The sequence below is a fragment of the Procambarus clarkii genome, chromosome 9, assembly GCF_040958095.1.
Source record: "Procambarus clarkii isolate CNS0578487 chromosome 9, FALCON_Pclarkii_2.0, whole genome shotgun sequence".
Lineage (NCBI taxonomy): Eukaryota > Metazoa > Arthropoda > Malacostraca > Decapoda > Cambaridae > Procambarus > Procambarus clarkii.
Window position 1 is genome coordinate 50215827 of NC_091158.1, and position 16323 is coordinate 50232149.

General features: G+C 43.8%; 1 protein-coding gene across 1 annotated transcript; it reads right to left on the reverse strand.

Annotated features, from left to right (window-relative positions):
• Positions 1-1644: 1644 nt before the first annotated feature.
• On the reverse strand, positions 1645-16054 carry LOC123750664 (uncharacterized). The gene is made up of 5 exons (XM_069321508.1): positions 16048-16054; positions 15173-15941; positions 3681-3797; positions 2029-2614; positions 1645-1785 (listed from the first exon to the last, which is right to left on the reverse strand). The coding sequence occupies exons 1-5, from the start codon at positions 16052-16054 to the stop codon at positions 1645-1647; spliced, it is 1620 nt and encodes a 539-aa protein (XP_069177609.1).
• Between the last annotated feature and the right edge of the window lie 269 nt (positions 16055-16323).

Here is a 16323-nt window from a genome sequence, read left to right on the forward strand (position 1 = left end):
GTAGCCAGCGATGAAATGGCCGTAGAATCCTGCTAGGCCTATGAACTTTTGTACATCTTCAACTTTATGAGGGACAGGATAGTTCTTCACAGTCTCTATCTTTGAATCAAGAGTGGTGATGTCTTGTGGGATGACATTATGGCCTAGAAACTTTATTTCTTTTCATAAAGACACATTTGCTAAGTTTGATTTTCAGATTATTTTTAGATAGTTTCTGTAGGACACGTTCTAAACTTTGAAGTTGGATTGGTACGTCCTTGGACATGATTATGAGGTCATTTAGGTAAACCACGAGAGTATTACCTATCATTCGTCAGAACATGTTTGTCATAAGTCTAGAGAAGATAATAGGGCTGCTGCATAAGCCAAAAGTCATGCGTGTGTACTGGTAATGACCGGTAGGGACTGAAAACGCTGTCAGTTCTCGGCCTTCTGATGAGTCAAGTGGTATTTGCCAAAATCCTTGTAATAGATCAAGTGTAGAGCAAACTTTATTTTGGCCTATGTTCTGCAATAAATCAGTGAGCACGGGAAGTGGAAATCTATCAGGAATCGTCACTTGGTTAAGTTTTCTGAAATCAACAATGGGGCGCCAAGAGCCATTCTTCTTGGGTACTAAGATCAATGGACCATTCCATGGAGAGGTACTTTCTTCAATAACACCTCCATATATCATCTCGTTAATAAATCGGTCTGCAACAGCTCGTTGAGAATGAGACAATCTGTATGCAGGTACATAATTTGGTCGAGTACCTGGTTCAAGAGGAATTTTGTGAGTGATGAGGTGTGTCAGTTCAAGTTGTTCTCCTGTCAGAGCAACAACAATTCGATGTTTGTTGAGGATGGTCAGTAACTGAGCTTGGGCGTCTGGGAAGTCAGTGGGACTAAGACGTTCAGTTGAGACCGTTAACTTATTTTGATTTGTTGAATGAGAGAATGCATGTCCATTTGTTCAGTAGAGGCCTCATCCACTACTCGCACCGGTAACGAATAATGGGTGAAGTCTACAACATGTGTGCCTGATGTGAAGTGAATGTTGGCCTTGGTGACACTGGCAACATAAACAGCAATAGTGTCGTTCTGTATCTGATGAGAGAACGGCTCTCTGTAAGTACCCTTTATTTTACATTTGTCACTGTCTGCTATTACGTGATCTAGGTCAGGTACACCAGGAATTTTGACAATAACCTTTGTTAGTTGGTGAGAATGTAGTATTGTGTCTTGGTGTAAGTTGCCTCTGACTTGATTGATGTTAGATTCTAGGCACGTAAGGTAATGAACAATTGATGGGGGGGGTCCCCCTGCAAAGATTCATTGACTACACCAACCTGTGAGACTGTGTGATTGCGTGATGGACTGGTGTCAGTAGGTGACTGAGTGGCAACTTTGTTTGGGTGTGATTGGTAAAGTGTATCCTGGTCACTCCTGTCTTTTATGTAACTGATATAATCCCTTTGGTTGGTGAACTCGTGTCCCATTGCGAACACACCACAAAGAGGTACTACTGTGTCATCAATTCTTGTTTCCCAACGGTAAGCATCGATAGCAATTCGGTAGTCTCACATAGTGTTCAGTCCCAGTAAGATGTTTCCTGGGAATTGAATATTATCTACTAGGAAACACGTCATGGCGAGTGATCTGTCGTCAACTGTCATCTTCCCCCAACACTGCCGTCATTCCTCCAGAAACTCCACTAAGGTTGGGGACATAGTGGGCGTACGATAAGTTTGTCATGTATGCCATGCAAAGTGGTTTCTTTGATGATGTTGATTCTAGCTCCTGAGTCTAGAAAAAATTTAACTTGTCGACCTTTCAGGGTGGCTGAAATCAGAGGTATTTCTGTGTCTTTGTTAGGCATGTTATTATGAAACTAGTGTGGACGAAGTGGTGTCTGGAGCACATGACTGTGTATACTGTCAGCGTCTAGGTGATGTATGGTATCCTCCACTGCTAATACATTAAATCTGTTAAGGGTATTCACTGAGTATGCAGGGAGGTCGTCTCGTTTCCCTACGTCATACTGTTTACGATTTCTGCTATGCCTTCCCCCAATTGCGAGTCATAGGTCTGCTCTGGGTCTCCATAGGTCTGCTCTGGGTGTCCATAGGTCTGCTCTGGGTGTCCGTAGGTCTGGTCTGTGTTATTCATGAAGGCCGTAGCACTGTTTGCCATCCGGGAGTCACAGTGCCCGTCTGTATTGTGGTTTTCAGTTGTCGCGAACCTAACATGGACAGTAGGTCGGGTTGCAGGAGCACGTGCAGGGCTCAGTCGGCGCTGGTTATGGGTTGCAGCACGCGGTTGGTTATGGGCAAGAGGAGCAGGGCTATAGCGGTTAGCTTGGTTAGGAGGAGCAGGGCTATAGCGGTTAGCTTGGTTAGGAGGAGCAGGGCTATAGCGGTTAGCTTGGTTAGGAGGAGCAGGGCTATAGCGGTTAGTTTGGTTAGGAGGAGCAGGATTATAGCGGTTAGCTTGGTTAGGACGATGCAGGACTATAGTGGTTAGCTGGGTTAGTATTGCTGTGAGCTCGATAGTCAGCAGTGTCATGGCCGGCAGCTGGTGGTAGGTGCAGAATGGTGCACGTGCAGCTTGGCATCCTGACGTGTCATTGCTAGATCTACGGTGAAAATTGCATTATGGATGGTTGTGATAGTTAATATGGCCTGCATTGTTATGTATGGCATGTGGTTCGTAACGAGTGTTGTTTGATGAGCATTCTACCTTATGGTGGTCTGGTTTGTCACAGTTAAAGCATTCTGATGTTCGCGGGCATGGAGGATTCTGAGGAGGGTTAGTCCTGGAGTATGATCTGGGGCCATATGAGGGTGGAGGAGACTTAGCGAGAGGCTGAACGTTACTAGGGAATAAACACGTGACAACGTTCATAGGGTTATGGGGGACTGTTTGTGTTATAAACGGCAGAGTGCTGGGCAGAGTCCCGGTTCTTTAGCCTCTCACTGGAATAACAAAGGGTACTTAACTAGAGCTGAAGGCCGCTGGTGATACAATCCATTCAACGAGGTGTTATGGTGCCCTCTTTTATATCTTCCCTTATCCAGCAAGAAGAGTCATATCTCTGCATCCAGCATGTTGCTTGAGATGCAGGGATTCGTTTGATGTAGGTGACGATTAGCAAGAATACTTATCTGAGGAGAAAATGCCAAGACTAAAATGTCCTTTCAAGAGGCCTTACGCCCTTTAGGTGTACAAGATGGCGGCAGATAAATCAGACTCCTGCCAAGATGTGAGGGCGCCAGCCACTTGGCAATTGGCTAGCCCAGGTCACATGCTGATACTGACCAATGGGGGGCCAGTCCCCGGGCCGGGCCGCGGCGCCTGAGGGCTAGTGAGCGCCAGGAGCTCAGAGTTACACGGCCCTGCGTAGAGAGCAAACGTGCGCCAAGTGAGCTCTCGAGATTGGAGGTCTAGGAGTCTCGCCCAGTGGATTTATGCAGCCTGGCGTATGCCATAGCTATTACTGAAAATTAGTGTACTTTCGGTGAGTACGAGGAAGCCGAGTTTCGACGGCGTGAGGGCGCCACGAATTCGTAGCTGATTCGTGGCGCCACGATTTCGTTATTGAACGGAGGAGGGATGGTGATGCGGTGTGAGCAGTGTGTGGAAGTGCGCTGGCTGGCCCGAACGCGACGCAGATCTGCGGTGACCGGGTCATGTCCACTGACGATTGGAAGGAAGACATTGCGACTGGATCTTTGAGGATTAGTCTCAGTGAAGGCGCGAGTGAGGGAAGACGAAGAGTGCAGGAACTACTTTCAGAACCAGTAGGAGGAACTGCAATTCTGGAAAGTGAGCACGGTGAAGATCTACGTGTTTTTACACGATGCCTGAGGGCCTGATGTTCCAGTCCTGAATGCCAAGGAACGCCCAGGGGACCGAGAACCATATTCGACCACCGGAGTCAAGGTGTCTTGTGGCCGGCAATGTTAAGGTAGATAATTAATTCCCTCCCATTGTTCTTTGAGAACTAGGTGAGTTAAACCATTGTTTAACTCATATATATATATATATATATATATATATATATATATATATATATATATATATATATATATATATATATATATATATATATATATATATATATATATATATATATATATATATATATTTCTTGATGCTTCTATATTGGAGCGGAGTCTTGAGGTGGGTAGAATATAGTTGTGCAATAATTGGCTGTTGATTGCTGGTGTTGACTTCTTGATGTGTAGTGCCTCGCAAACGTCAAGCCGCCTGCTATCGCTGTATCTATCGATGATTTCTGTGTTGTTTACTAGGATTTCTCTGGCGATGGTTTGGTTATGGGAAGAGATTATATGTTCCTTAATGGAGCCCTGTTGTTTATGCATCGTTAAACGCCTAGAAAGAGATGTTGTTGTCTTGCCTATATACTGGGTTTTTTGGAGCTTACAGTCCCCAAGTGGGCATTTGAAGGCATAGACGACGTTAGTCTCTTTTAAACACATGCCACATCACCCTTCCCACCTCACTCAAATGTAATGCCACATCACCCTTCCCACCTCACTCAAATGTAGATATAAAATCAGGGAAACGCAAGTTCTAATCAGTTGTGTATTTGTGAAGTCTTTGAAAATGTAATAAGTTTTACGAAACGCGCCCGTGTCGCGTCAGACTAGAAATAAAAATGAATTTTGGAGAAGTGATTTTTGATTTACCTCCAACAGTGAAGCGTAATGTACGAAAGATTGAGAAAATTCGTGTTAGAATTATTAATCTTACTTTTTCGGTCATATTTAATAATATATGTCTACAGGAAAGACTGCTACCAAAATATACTAATGTTAAAGTGCACGACCCAGCAGCAAGGAATCAAGCCTTCACGATAAAATATCGCCAGGATCTGATTCGTGATCAGATATACAAGGCAGAGAATGAAATCAAAGACAACAAAACGCAACTACTTCATGCTACAAACGAGTGGAGAAATAGCAACATCGACCATAGTATCCGTACCCGCATTGAACAACACCTCGACATCCTCACAGACCAACATCACCTCAGCACTGAAACAAGGATTATCAAGAAACTAACAACATTATATGGAGGACCTATGGCAATTCCACGACCAAGAGATGGCTTCCTGAACCTTGCAGGAATTAACCTCACTGAGGACCAAGTCACTCTCCTAAATCTGGGCATAAACTGTCATGTTATGTCCAGACCGAGTGAAATGGCCCGGAAAGTAGAGTTGGAAATTCTGTTGGACGACATATTCGACCTCGAGACACAAAAGAAGGTCACTACCAAAGATACCTTACAAGCAGAACTTATTGCAGAAGGAGGAAAGAATCGAGGCAACTACAGAAGCACCATACTGTCCCCCGAGCTTAAAGCGGCAGCTAAAAGCCTTCGTGAGAACAAGGAGATAGTTGTCAGGAGAGGTGACAAGTCGCCAATATATGTCATTCTTAAAAAAGACGAATATCTGGCGAAAATGAACATCATACTCTCTGACCAAACTAAGTTCCAAAGGGTAACGAAGGACACTACAGCCGAATTAAAAGCAAAGGTCAACAAACTGATCGAAACTGTGAACGCCAAGAAATCCGGACTCCACCTGCCAAAGATCATTGGGGAATATAAACCTGGATATGCGTATGGAAATGTCAAGACGCACAAGCCTGGAAACCCACTTCGGCCAATCATTAGCCAGATACCCACACCCACGTACAGACTGGCGAAGCGACTCAACGGCCTGCTGACTCCTTATGTTCCTTGCGCCTTCAGCCTGAAGTCTCCAAAGGAATTTGTGGACTTACTGCGGGGCGCACGGGCCACAGGGATAAGAGCCTCGTTGGACGTAGAATCGCTGTTTACCAACGTACCTGTGGACGAGACAATCGGAATGATAGCCGACAGAGTGTATCGTGATCCAGCCTGTACTCCTCTTGACATGCCAGAAAGTATTCTGAGGAAACTACTCCAAGCTTGTACTAAAGAGGCACCCTTCTTGAGCCCGGATGGGCACATGTATAAGCAAGTAGATGGGGTCGCCATGGGTTCTCCCCTAGGTGTCCTGTTTGCAAACTTCTACATGGGTACCATCGAGCAAAAAGTCTTAGTCGACATGAACTTGAAACCGGCCATATACTGCAGGTATGTTGACGACATTTTTACACAGGTACCTGATGTCAGACATCTGCAGGAGCTGAAGGAGGCATTTGAGCAGAGTTCCGTGCTGCGTTTCACTTACGAGACGGAAAAGGATGGGAAGCTGCCTTTTCTAGATGTAACAGTCATGGAAAAGGGCGGAGGTTTCCACACTGCAGTCTACACAAAGGAAACAAACATAGGAATGTGCCTAAATGCCAACAGCGACTGCCCTGACAGGTACAAGAGGAGTGTTGTTAACGCATACGTCGACCGTGCTCTCAGCCACAGCTCAGAATGGAAGCAAGTCGACGAAGAACTCTGTAGGGTAAGGCAGGTCCTAGTCAATAACGGCTTCTCCAATGGTTTCATCGAAGACATCATAAGAAGGAAAGTGAAAAGCCATGCAACCTCCGAAGAGACAACTAACACAACACCTATACCCCCTATTAGACTATTTTACAGGAACTTCTTTTCCACAGCTCATAAAACAGAGGAAAGGGTCCTGAAAGATAGTGTTAATAGAAACGTTATCCCTACAGACAAAAATCAGAGGATACAACTGACGATTTACTATAAAACCAGAAAAACGGCCAGCCTACTCATGAGAAACTCTCCAGACACAAAACAGAACGCTTTAAAAGAGACTAACGTCGTCTATGCCTTCAAATGCCCACTTAAGGACTGTAAGCTCCAAAAAACCCAGTATATAGGCAAGACAACAACATCTCTTTCTAGGCGTTTAACGATGCATAAACAACAGGGCTCCATTAAGGAACATATAATCTCTTCCCATAACCAAACCATCGCCAGAGAAATCCTAGTAAACAACACAGAAATCATCGATAGATACAGCGATAGCAGGCGGCTTGACGTTTGCGAGGCACTACACATCAAGAAGTCAACACCAGCAATCAACAGCCAATATATATATATATATATATATATATATATATATATATATATATATATATATATATATATATATATATATATATATATATATATATATATGTCGTACCTAATAGACAGAATACACTTTTCGACCTACTATGCATCCCCGATTTGCCTAATAAGCCAAGTTTTCCTGAATTAATATATTTTCATAAATTTTTTTCTTATGAAATGATAAAGCAACCCATTTCATTATGTATGAGGTCAATTTTTTTTTTATTTGAGTTAAAATTAACGTAAATATATGACCGAACCTAACCAACCCTACCTAACCTAACATAACATATCTTTATAGGTTAGGTTAGGTTAGGTAGCCGAAAGAGTTAGGTTAGGTTAGGTTAGCTATGTTAGGTAGTCGAAAAACAATTAATTCATGAAAACTTGGCTTATTTAGGCAAATCGGGCCTTGCATATTAGGCTGAGAAGTGAGTTCTGGCTAATAGGTACGACATATATATATATATATATATATATATATATATATATATATATATATATATATATATATATATATATAAAATAGAGAAAATATATTAATTCAGGAAAACTTGGCTTATTAGGCAAATCGGGCCTTGAATAGTAGGCCGAGAAGTGCGTTCTGGCTACTAGGTACGACATATATATATATATATATATATATATATATATATATATATATATATATATATATATATATATATATATATATATATATATACCTATATATATAACTGAAAACTCACACCCCAGAAGTGACTCGAACCCATACTCCCAGGAGCCACGCAACTGGTATGTACAAGACGCCTTAATCCACTTGACCATCACGACCGGACATAATGAGGTGATAGCCGAGGCTATTTGAACCACCCCACCGCCGGCACTCGGATAGTAATCTTGGGCATAGCATTTTACCAAATCACCTCATTCTTTGGGGCACACGTGAGGAACACAAATGCGAACAAGCCTGAATGGTCCCCAGGACAATATGCAACTGAAAACTCACACCCCAGAAGGGACTCGAACCCATACTCCCAGGAGCCACGCAACTGGTATGTACAAGACGCCTTAATCCACTTGACCATCACGACCGGACATAATGAGGTGATAGCCGAGGTTATTTGAACCACCCCACCGCCGGCACTCGGATAGTAATCTTGGGCATAGCATTTTACCAAATCACCTCATTCTTTGGGGCACACGTGAGGAACACAAATGCGAACAAGCCTGAATGGTCCCCAAGACAATATGCAACTGAAAACTCACACCCCAGAAGTGACTCGAACCCATACTCCCAGGAGCCACGCAACTGGTATGTACAAGACGCCTTAATCCACTTGACCATCACGACCAGACATAATGAGGTGATAGCCGAGGCTATTTGAACCACCCCACCGCCGGCACTCGGATAGTAATCTTGGGCATAGCATTTTACCAAATCACCTCATTCTTTGGGGCACACGTGAGGAACACAAATGCGAACAAGCCTGAATGGTCCCCAGGACAATATGCAACTGAAAACTCACACCCCAGAAGTGACTCGAACCCATACTCCCAGGAGCCACGCAACTGGTATGTACAAGACGCCTTAATCCACTTGACCATCACGACCGGACATAATGAGGTGATAGCCGAGGCTATTTGAACCACCCCACCGCCGGCACTCGGATAGTAATCTTGGGCATAGCATTTTACCAAATCACCTCATTCTTTGGGGCACACATGAGGAACACAAATGCGAACAAGCCTGAATGGTCCCCAGGACAATATGCAACTGAAAACTCACACCCCAGAAGTGACTCGAACCCATACTCCCAGGAGCCACGCAACTGGTATGTACAAGACGCCTTAATCCACTTGACCATCACGACCGGACAATAATGAGGTGATAGCCGAGGCTATTTGAACCACCCCACCGCCGGCACTCGGATAGTAATCTTGGGCATAGCATTTTACCAAATCACCTCATTCTTTGGGGCACACGTGAGGAACACAAATGCGAACAAGCCTGAATGGTCCCCAGGACAATATGCAACTGAAAACTCACACCCCAGAAGTGACTCGAACCCATACTCCCAGGAGCCACGCAACTGGTATGTACAAGACGCCTTAATCCACTTGACCATCACGACCGGACATAATGAGGTGATAGCCGAGGCTATTTGAACCACCCCACCGCCGGCACTCGGATAGTAATCTTGGGCATAGCATTTTACCAAATCACCTCATTCTTTGGGGCACACGTGAGGAACACAAATGCGAACAAGCCTGAATGGTCCCCAGGACAATATGCAACTGAAAACTCACACCCCAGAAGTGACTCGAACCCATACTCCCAGGAGCCACGCAACTGGTATGTACAAGACGCCTTAATCCACTTGACCATCACGACCGGACAATAATGAGGTGATAGCCGAGGCTATTTGAACCACCCCACCGCCGGTACTCGGATAGTAATCTTGGGCATAGCATTTTACCAAATCACCTCATTCTTTGGGGCACACGTGAGGAACACAAATGCGAACAAGCCTGAATGGTCCCCAGGACAATATGCAACTGAAAACTCACACCCCAGAAGTGACTCGAACCCATACTCCCAGGAGCCACGCAACTGGTATGTACAAGACGCCTTAATCCACTTGACCATCACGACCGGACATAATGAGGTGATAGCCGAGGCTATTTGAACCACCCCACCGCCGGCACTCGGATAGTAATCTTGGGCATAGCATTTTACCAAATCACCTCATTCTTTGGGGCACACGTGAGGAACACAAATGCGAACAAGCCTGAATGGTCCCCAGGACAATATGCAACTGAAAACTCACACCCCAGAAGTGACTCGAACCCATACTCCCAGGAGCCACGCAACTGGTATGTACAAGACGCCTTAATCCACTTGACCATCACGACCGGACAATAATGAGGTGATAGCCGAGGCTATTTATATACATATTGTTATACATATTATATACATTATATACATATTGTCCTGGGGACCATTCAGGCTTGTTCGCATATATATATATATATATATATATATATATATATATATATATATATATATATATATATATATATATATATATATATATATATATATATATATATATATATATATATATATATATATATAGGTATATATATATATATAGGTATATATATATATATAGGTATATATATATATATAGGTACATATATATATATATAGGTACATATATATATATAGGTATATATATATATATATATATATATATATATATATATATATATATATATATATATATATATATATATGTCGTACCTAGTAGCCAGAACGCACTTCTCGGCCTACTATTCAAGGCCCGATTTGCCTAATAAGCCAAGTTTTCCTGAATTAATATATTTTCTCTATTTTATATATATATATATATATATATATATATATATATATATATATATATATATATAAAAATATATATATATATATATATATATATATATATATATATATATATATATATATATATATATATATATATATATATATATATATATATATATATATATATATATATATATAACTGAAAACTCACACCCCAGAAGTGACTCGAACCCATACTCCCACAACTGGTATGTACAGGGACGCCTTAATCCGCTTGACCATCACGACCGGACATAAGGAAGTGATAGCCGAGGCTATTTGAACCACTTCCCCGCCGGCACTCGGATGGTAATCTTGGGCATAGCATTTTATCAAATCACCTCATTCTTTGGGGCACACGTGAGGAACACAAATGCAAACAAGCCTGAATGGTCCCCAGGACTATATACAACTGAAAACTCACACCCCAGAAGTGACTCGAACCCATACTCCCACAACTGGTATGTACAGGGACGCCTTAATCCGCTTGACCATCACGACCGGACATAAGGAAGTGATAGCCGAGGCTATTTGAACCACTTCCCCGCCGGCACTCGGATGGTAATCTTGGGCATAGCATTTTATCAAATCACCTCATTCTTTGGGGCACACGTGAGGAACACAAATGCAAACAAGCCTGAATGGTCCCCAGGACTATATACAACTGAAAACTCACACCCCAGAAGTGACTCGAACCCATACTCCCACAACTGGTATGTACAGGGACGCCTTAATCCGCTTGACCATCACGACCGGACATAAGGAAGTGATAGCCGAGGCTATTTGAACCACTTCCCCGCCGGCACTCGGATGGTAATCTTGGGCATAGCATTTTATCAAATCACCTCATTCTTTGGGGCACACGTGAGGAACACAAATGCAAACAAGCCTGAATGGTCCCCAGGACTATATACAACTGAAAACTCACACCCCAGAAGTGACTCGAACCCATACTCCCAAAACTGGTATGTACAGGGACGCCTTAATCCGCTTGACCATCACGACCGGACATAAGGAAGTGATAGCCGAGGCTATTTGAACCACTTCCCCGCCGGCACTCGGATGGTAATCTTGGGCATAGCATTTTATCAAATCACCTCATTCTTTGGGGCACACGTGAGGAACACAAATGCAAACAAGCCTGAATGGTCCCCAGGACTATATACAACTGAAAACTCACACCCCAGAAGTGACTCGAACCCATACTCCCACAACTGGTATGTACAGGGACGCCTTAATCCGCTTGACCATCACGACCGGACATAAGGAAGTGATAGCCGAGGCTATTTGAACCACTTCCCCGCCGGCACTCGGATGGTAATCTTGGGCATAGCATTTTATCAAATCACCTCATTCTTTGGGGCACACGTGAGGAACACAAATGCAAACAAGCCTGAATGGTCCCCAGGACTATATACAACTGAAAAAAAGGTGATTTGATAAAATGCTATGCCCAAGATTACCATCCGAGTGCCGGCGGGGAAGTGGTTCAAATAGCCTCGGCTATCACTTCCTTATGTCCGGTCGTGATGGTCAAGCGGATTAAGGCGTCCCTGTACATACCAGTTGTGGGAGTATGGGTTCGAGTCACTTCTGGGGTGTGAGTTTTCAGTTGTATATAGTCCTGGGGACCATTCAGGCTTGTTTGCATTTGTGTTCCTCACGTGTGCCCCAAAGAATGAGGTGATTTGATAAAATGCTATGCCCAAGATTACCATCCGAGTGCCGGCGGGGAAGTGGTTCAAATAGCCTCGGCTATCACTTCCTTATGTCCGGTCGTGATGGTCAAGCGGATTAAGGCGTCCCTGTACATACCAGTTGTGGGAGTATGGGTTCGAGTCACTTCTGGGGTGTGAGTTTTCAGTTGTATATAGTCCTGGGGACCATTCAGGCTTGTTTGCATTTGTGTTCCTCACGTGTGCCCCAAAGAATGAGGTGATTTGATAAAATGCTATGCCCAAGATTACCATCCGAGTGCCGGCGGGGAAGTGGTTCAAATAGCCTCGGCTATCACTTCCTTATGTCCGGTCGTGATGGTCAAGCGGATTAAGGCGTCCCTGTACATACCAGTTGTGGGAGTATGGGTTCGAGTCACTTCTGGGGTGTGAGTTTTCAGTTGTATATAGTCCTGGGGACCATTCAGGCTTGTTTGCATTTGTGTTCCTCACGTGTGCCCCAAAGAATGAGGTGATTTGATAAAATGCTATGCCCAAGATTACCATCCGAGTGCCGGCGGGGAAGTGGTTCAAATAGCCTCGGCTATCACTTCCTTATGTCCGGTCGTGATGGTCAAGCGGATTAAGGCGTCCCTGTACATACCAGTTGTGGGAGTATGGGTTCGAGTCACTTCTGGGGTGTGAGTTTTCAGTTGTATATAGTCCTGGGGACCATTCAGGCTTGTTTGCATTTGTGTTCCTCACGTGTGCCCCAAAGAATGAGGTGATTTGATAAAATGCTATGCCCAAGATTACCATCCGAGTGCCGGCGGGGAAGTGGTTCAAATAGCCTCGGCTATCACTTCCTTATGTCCGGTCGTGATGGTCAAGCGGATTAAGGCGTCCCTGTACATACCAGTTGTGGGAGTATGGGTTCGAGTCACTTCTGGGGTGTGAGTTTTCAGTTGTATATAGTCCTGGGGACCATTCAGGCTTGTTTGCATATATATATATATATATATATATATATTCCTTGCACCTTCAGGCTGAAGGCGCAAGGAACATAAGGAGTCAGCAGGCCATTGAGTCGCTTCGCCAGTCTGTACGTGGGTGTGGGTATCTGGCTAATGATTGGCCGAAGTGGGTTTCCAGGTTTGTGTGTCTTGACATTTCCATACGCATATCCAGGTTTATATTCTCTAATGATCTTTAGCAGGTGGAGTCCGGATTTCTTGGCGTTCACAGTTTCGATCAGTTTGTTGACCTTTGCTTTCAATTCGGCTGTAGTGTCCTTCGTTACCCTTTGGAACTTAGTTTGGTCAGAGAGTATGAGGTTCATTTTCGCCAGATATTCGTCTTTTTTAAGAATGACATATATTGGCGACTTGTCACCTCTCCTGACATCTATCTCCTTGTTCTCCCGAAGGCTTTTTGCTGCCGCTTTGAGCTCGGGGGACAGTATGGTGCTTTTGTAATTGCCTCGATTCTTTCCTCCTTCTGCAATAAGTTCTGCTCGTAAGGTATCTTTGGTAGTGACCTTCTTTTGTGTCTCGAGGTCGAATATGTCGTCCAACAGAATTTCCAACTCTACTTTCCGGGCCATCTCACTCGGTCTGGACATAACGTGACAGTTTATGCCCAGATTTAGGAGAGTGACTTGGTCCTCAGTGAGGTTAATTCCTGCAAGGTTCAGGAAGCCATCTCTTGGTCGTGGAATTGCCATAGGTCCTCCATATAATGTTGTTAGTTTCTTGATAATCCTTGTTTCAGTGCTGAGGTGATGTCGGTCTGTGAGGATGTCGAGGTGTTGTTCAATGCGGGTACGGATACTTTCGTCGATGTTGCTATTTCTCCACTCGTTTGTAGCATGAAGTAGTTGCGTTTTGTTGTCTTTGATTTCATTCTCTGCCTTGTATATCTGATCACGAATCAGATCCTGGCGATATTTTATCGTAAAGGCTTGATTCCTTGCTGCTGGGTCGTGCGCTTTAATATTAGTATATTTTGGTAGCAGTATTTCCTGTAGACATATATTATTAAATATGACCGAAAAAGGTCATATTTCAAAGGTCTTCACGATAAAATATCGCCAGGATCTGATTCGTGATCAGATATGCAAGGCAGAGAATGTATATATATATATATATATATATATATATATATATATATATATATATATATATATATATATATATATATATATATATGTATATATATAAATATATATATATATATATATATATATATATATATATATATATATATATATATATATATATATATATATATATATATATATATATATATATATATATATATATATATATATATCTTAGAGGTAAGTTAGGCTGTAGGCCAGTATATAGACATATATTACCAGTGTGGAGGCTGCGACCAGTGTGGTGGTGAGTGGCAGAGCCAATCAGGAGTGTGGCGACGATGATGATGATGAAGATTATGCCATCCAAAAGGTGGCACGGGCATGAATAGCCCGTAAGTGGTGGCCCTTATGAGCCATTACCAGTATCAAAATATGATACTGTAGATCTGTGGAGGTGCGACTGCACCCTGCGTGATGGGAGATGTCTCCCGTGTGGCGACGAGGAGCAGAGTCACACCAGTAAATCGAATCGAATTAAATATAGAACAAGATACCCTTCGGGTGAGCTTTGAAGTGGGTATAGGTGAAGAATAGCTTGGGTGAGAGGAAGCGTCTGAGTTGTAGAGATAGAGCCAGTGCTAGACCCAGCAGCGCGGCATAATATGAGGCTTCTTGAACACCTGATCGGCTTAGGCTTGGTGGGCAGGGTCCCAAGGGAGGGGCGGCGGTGTGAGGTCTTCTTTCCTCATGATGTGTGGAGTCTTCTTTCTTCTTAGGAGTTGAAGTCTTCTTTCTTCTTTGAAGCTGAAGTCTTCTTTCTTCTTTGAAGCTGGAGTCTTCCGTCTTCTGTCTTGCACGTTGGTCTGCTCCGAAGCTTGCAGGGGTTCCACCACCTCAAAACGAGCAAAATTAGGTCCCTATACCCCTAAAGAGGGGGGGGGGGGTGAAGGCGGCTACCTTCGGGCGGGTCTGGTGCTGAAGCTAGGCTGGTTACTTTTCCTTGTTCTCTTGCGTGTTGTTTGGTCTGTTGGCGTGCTTGGTGAAGGTGTGGGTCTTGTCGCTAGTTTATATTCGTTCAGTTCTTCTCTTGCTGCTCGCCATACGCTGTTGTACATCAGGGTTTTCATGTGAGTTACTACCCTGGTAACAGTTTCCTCGCCGTTTCTGTGTTTCTTCGTTATTGTTCCTGCTTCCACGTCCAAGATTGACAATGGTTCTTCTGTGTCCTTGGGGTCGTGAATCAGGAATCTGCGTGGGGATTGCAGACCTTCTAGGCTTACTGGGGAGATCGATTCTTGGTCGTATTCTGACAATACGAAGCCGTCGCCGTCCTCGTGTCCATATACTGGGTCCCGCAGTGGTACATGGAATTCTTGCATTCTAGGGTCAGAGTTTTCTTCGACAAAACTCGCGACAGTAGTGTATGGGTTGAACATTTTCGGGGCTGCTATGCTGGTAGTCACTTTGGGTTCAGGTGCGATGACAGTTGATGGTTCAGCAGATGTTGAGATCGGTTGAGAAGCCGTCGGGGTGCTGTCGTTTGCCGTAGTCGGGTTTGCAGGAGTGGCTGGTGTAGGGTTGGCCTCTGTTGTTGTAGAGCAGAAGGTGAACATGGCCTCTGGTATCACAAACGGTGGTAGGTTGTTCTCCTTATATAGTTCCTTGAGTATTTCATATCGGTGTCTGAGATCTCCATCTGAGAGCGCCGTTGCGAAGTGTATCAGGGCTGCAAGTAGGGAGCACCGGTCCCTTTAAATTCGCCCAGCTGATCGAGTTGCCAGAGGCGGCGAGAGGGAAGCCGCCAACACCTGCCAGTTTACTTTTATATTTACCTTTCATGCTTTATGTAGACTTTTCTTCAGTAAACTTTTTTGTATTTTACCCCAGGCTTTGTATATTTCCTCCATCTCATTGGGCATTATATGAAAGTGATACTATATTTGCACCACACTATACTATTGGAAATATACCCTTGGTTGACAATATTATATAAGATTAATGTGAAGTATTGCTGGGACGCAGATACAGATTACCCAACTGACGACCAGAACAAGGGAAGATCTCAGGTGAGTATTGGAGGCCCCGGTATTATTATTCGTGCTGCGGCA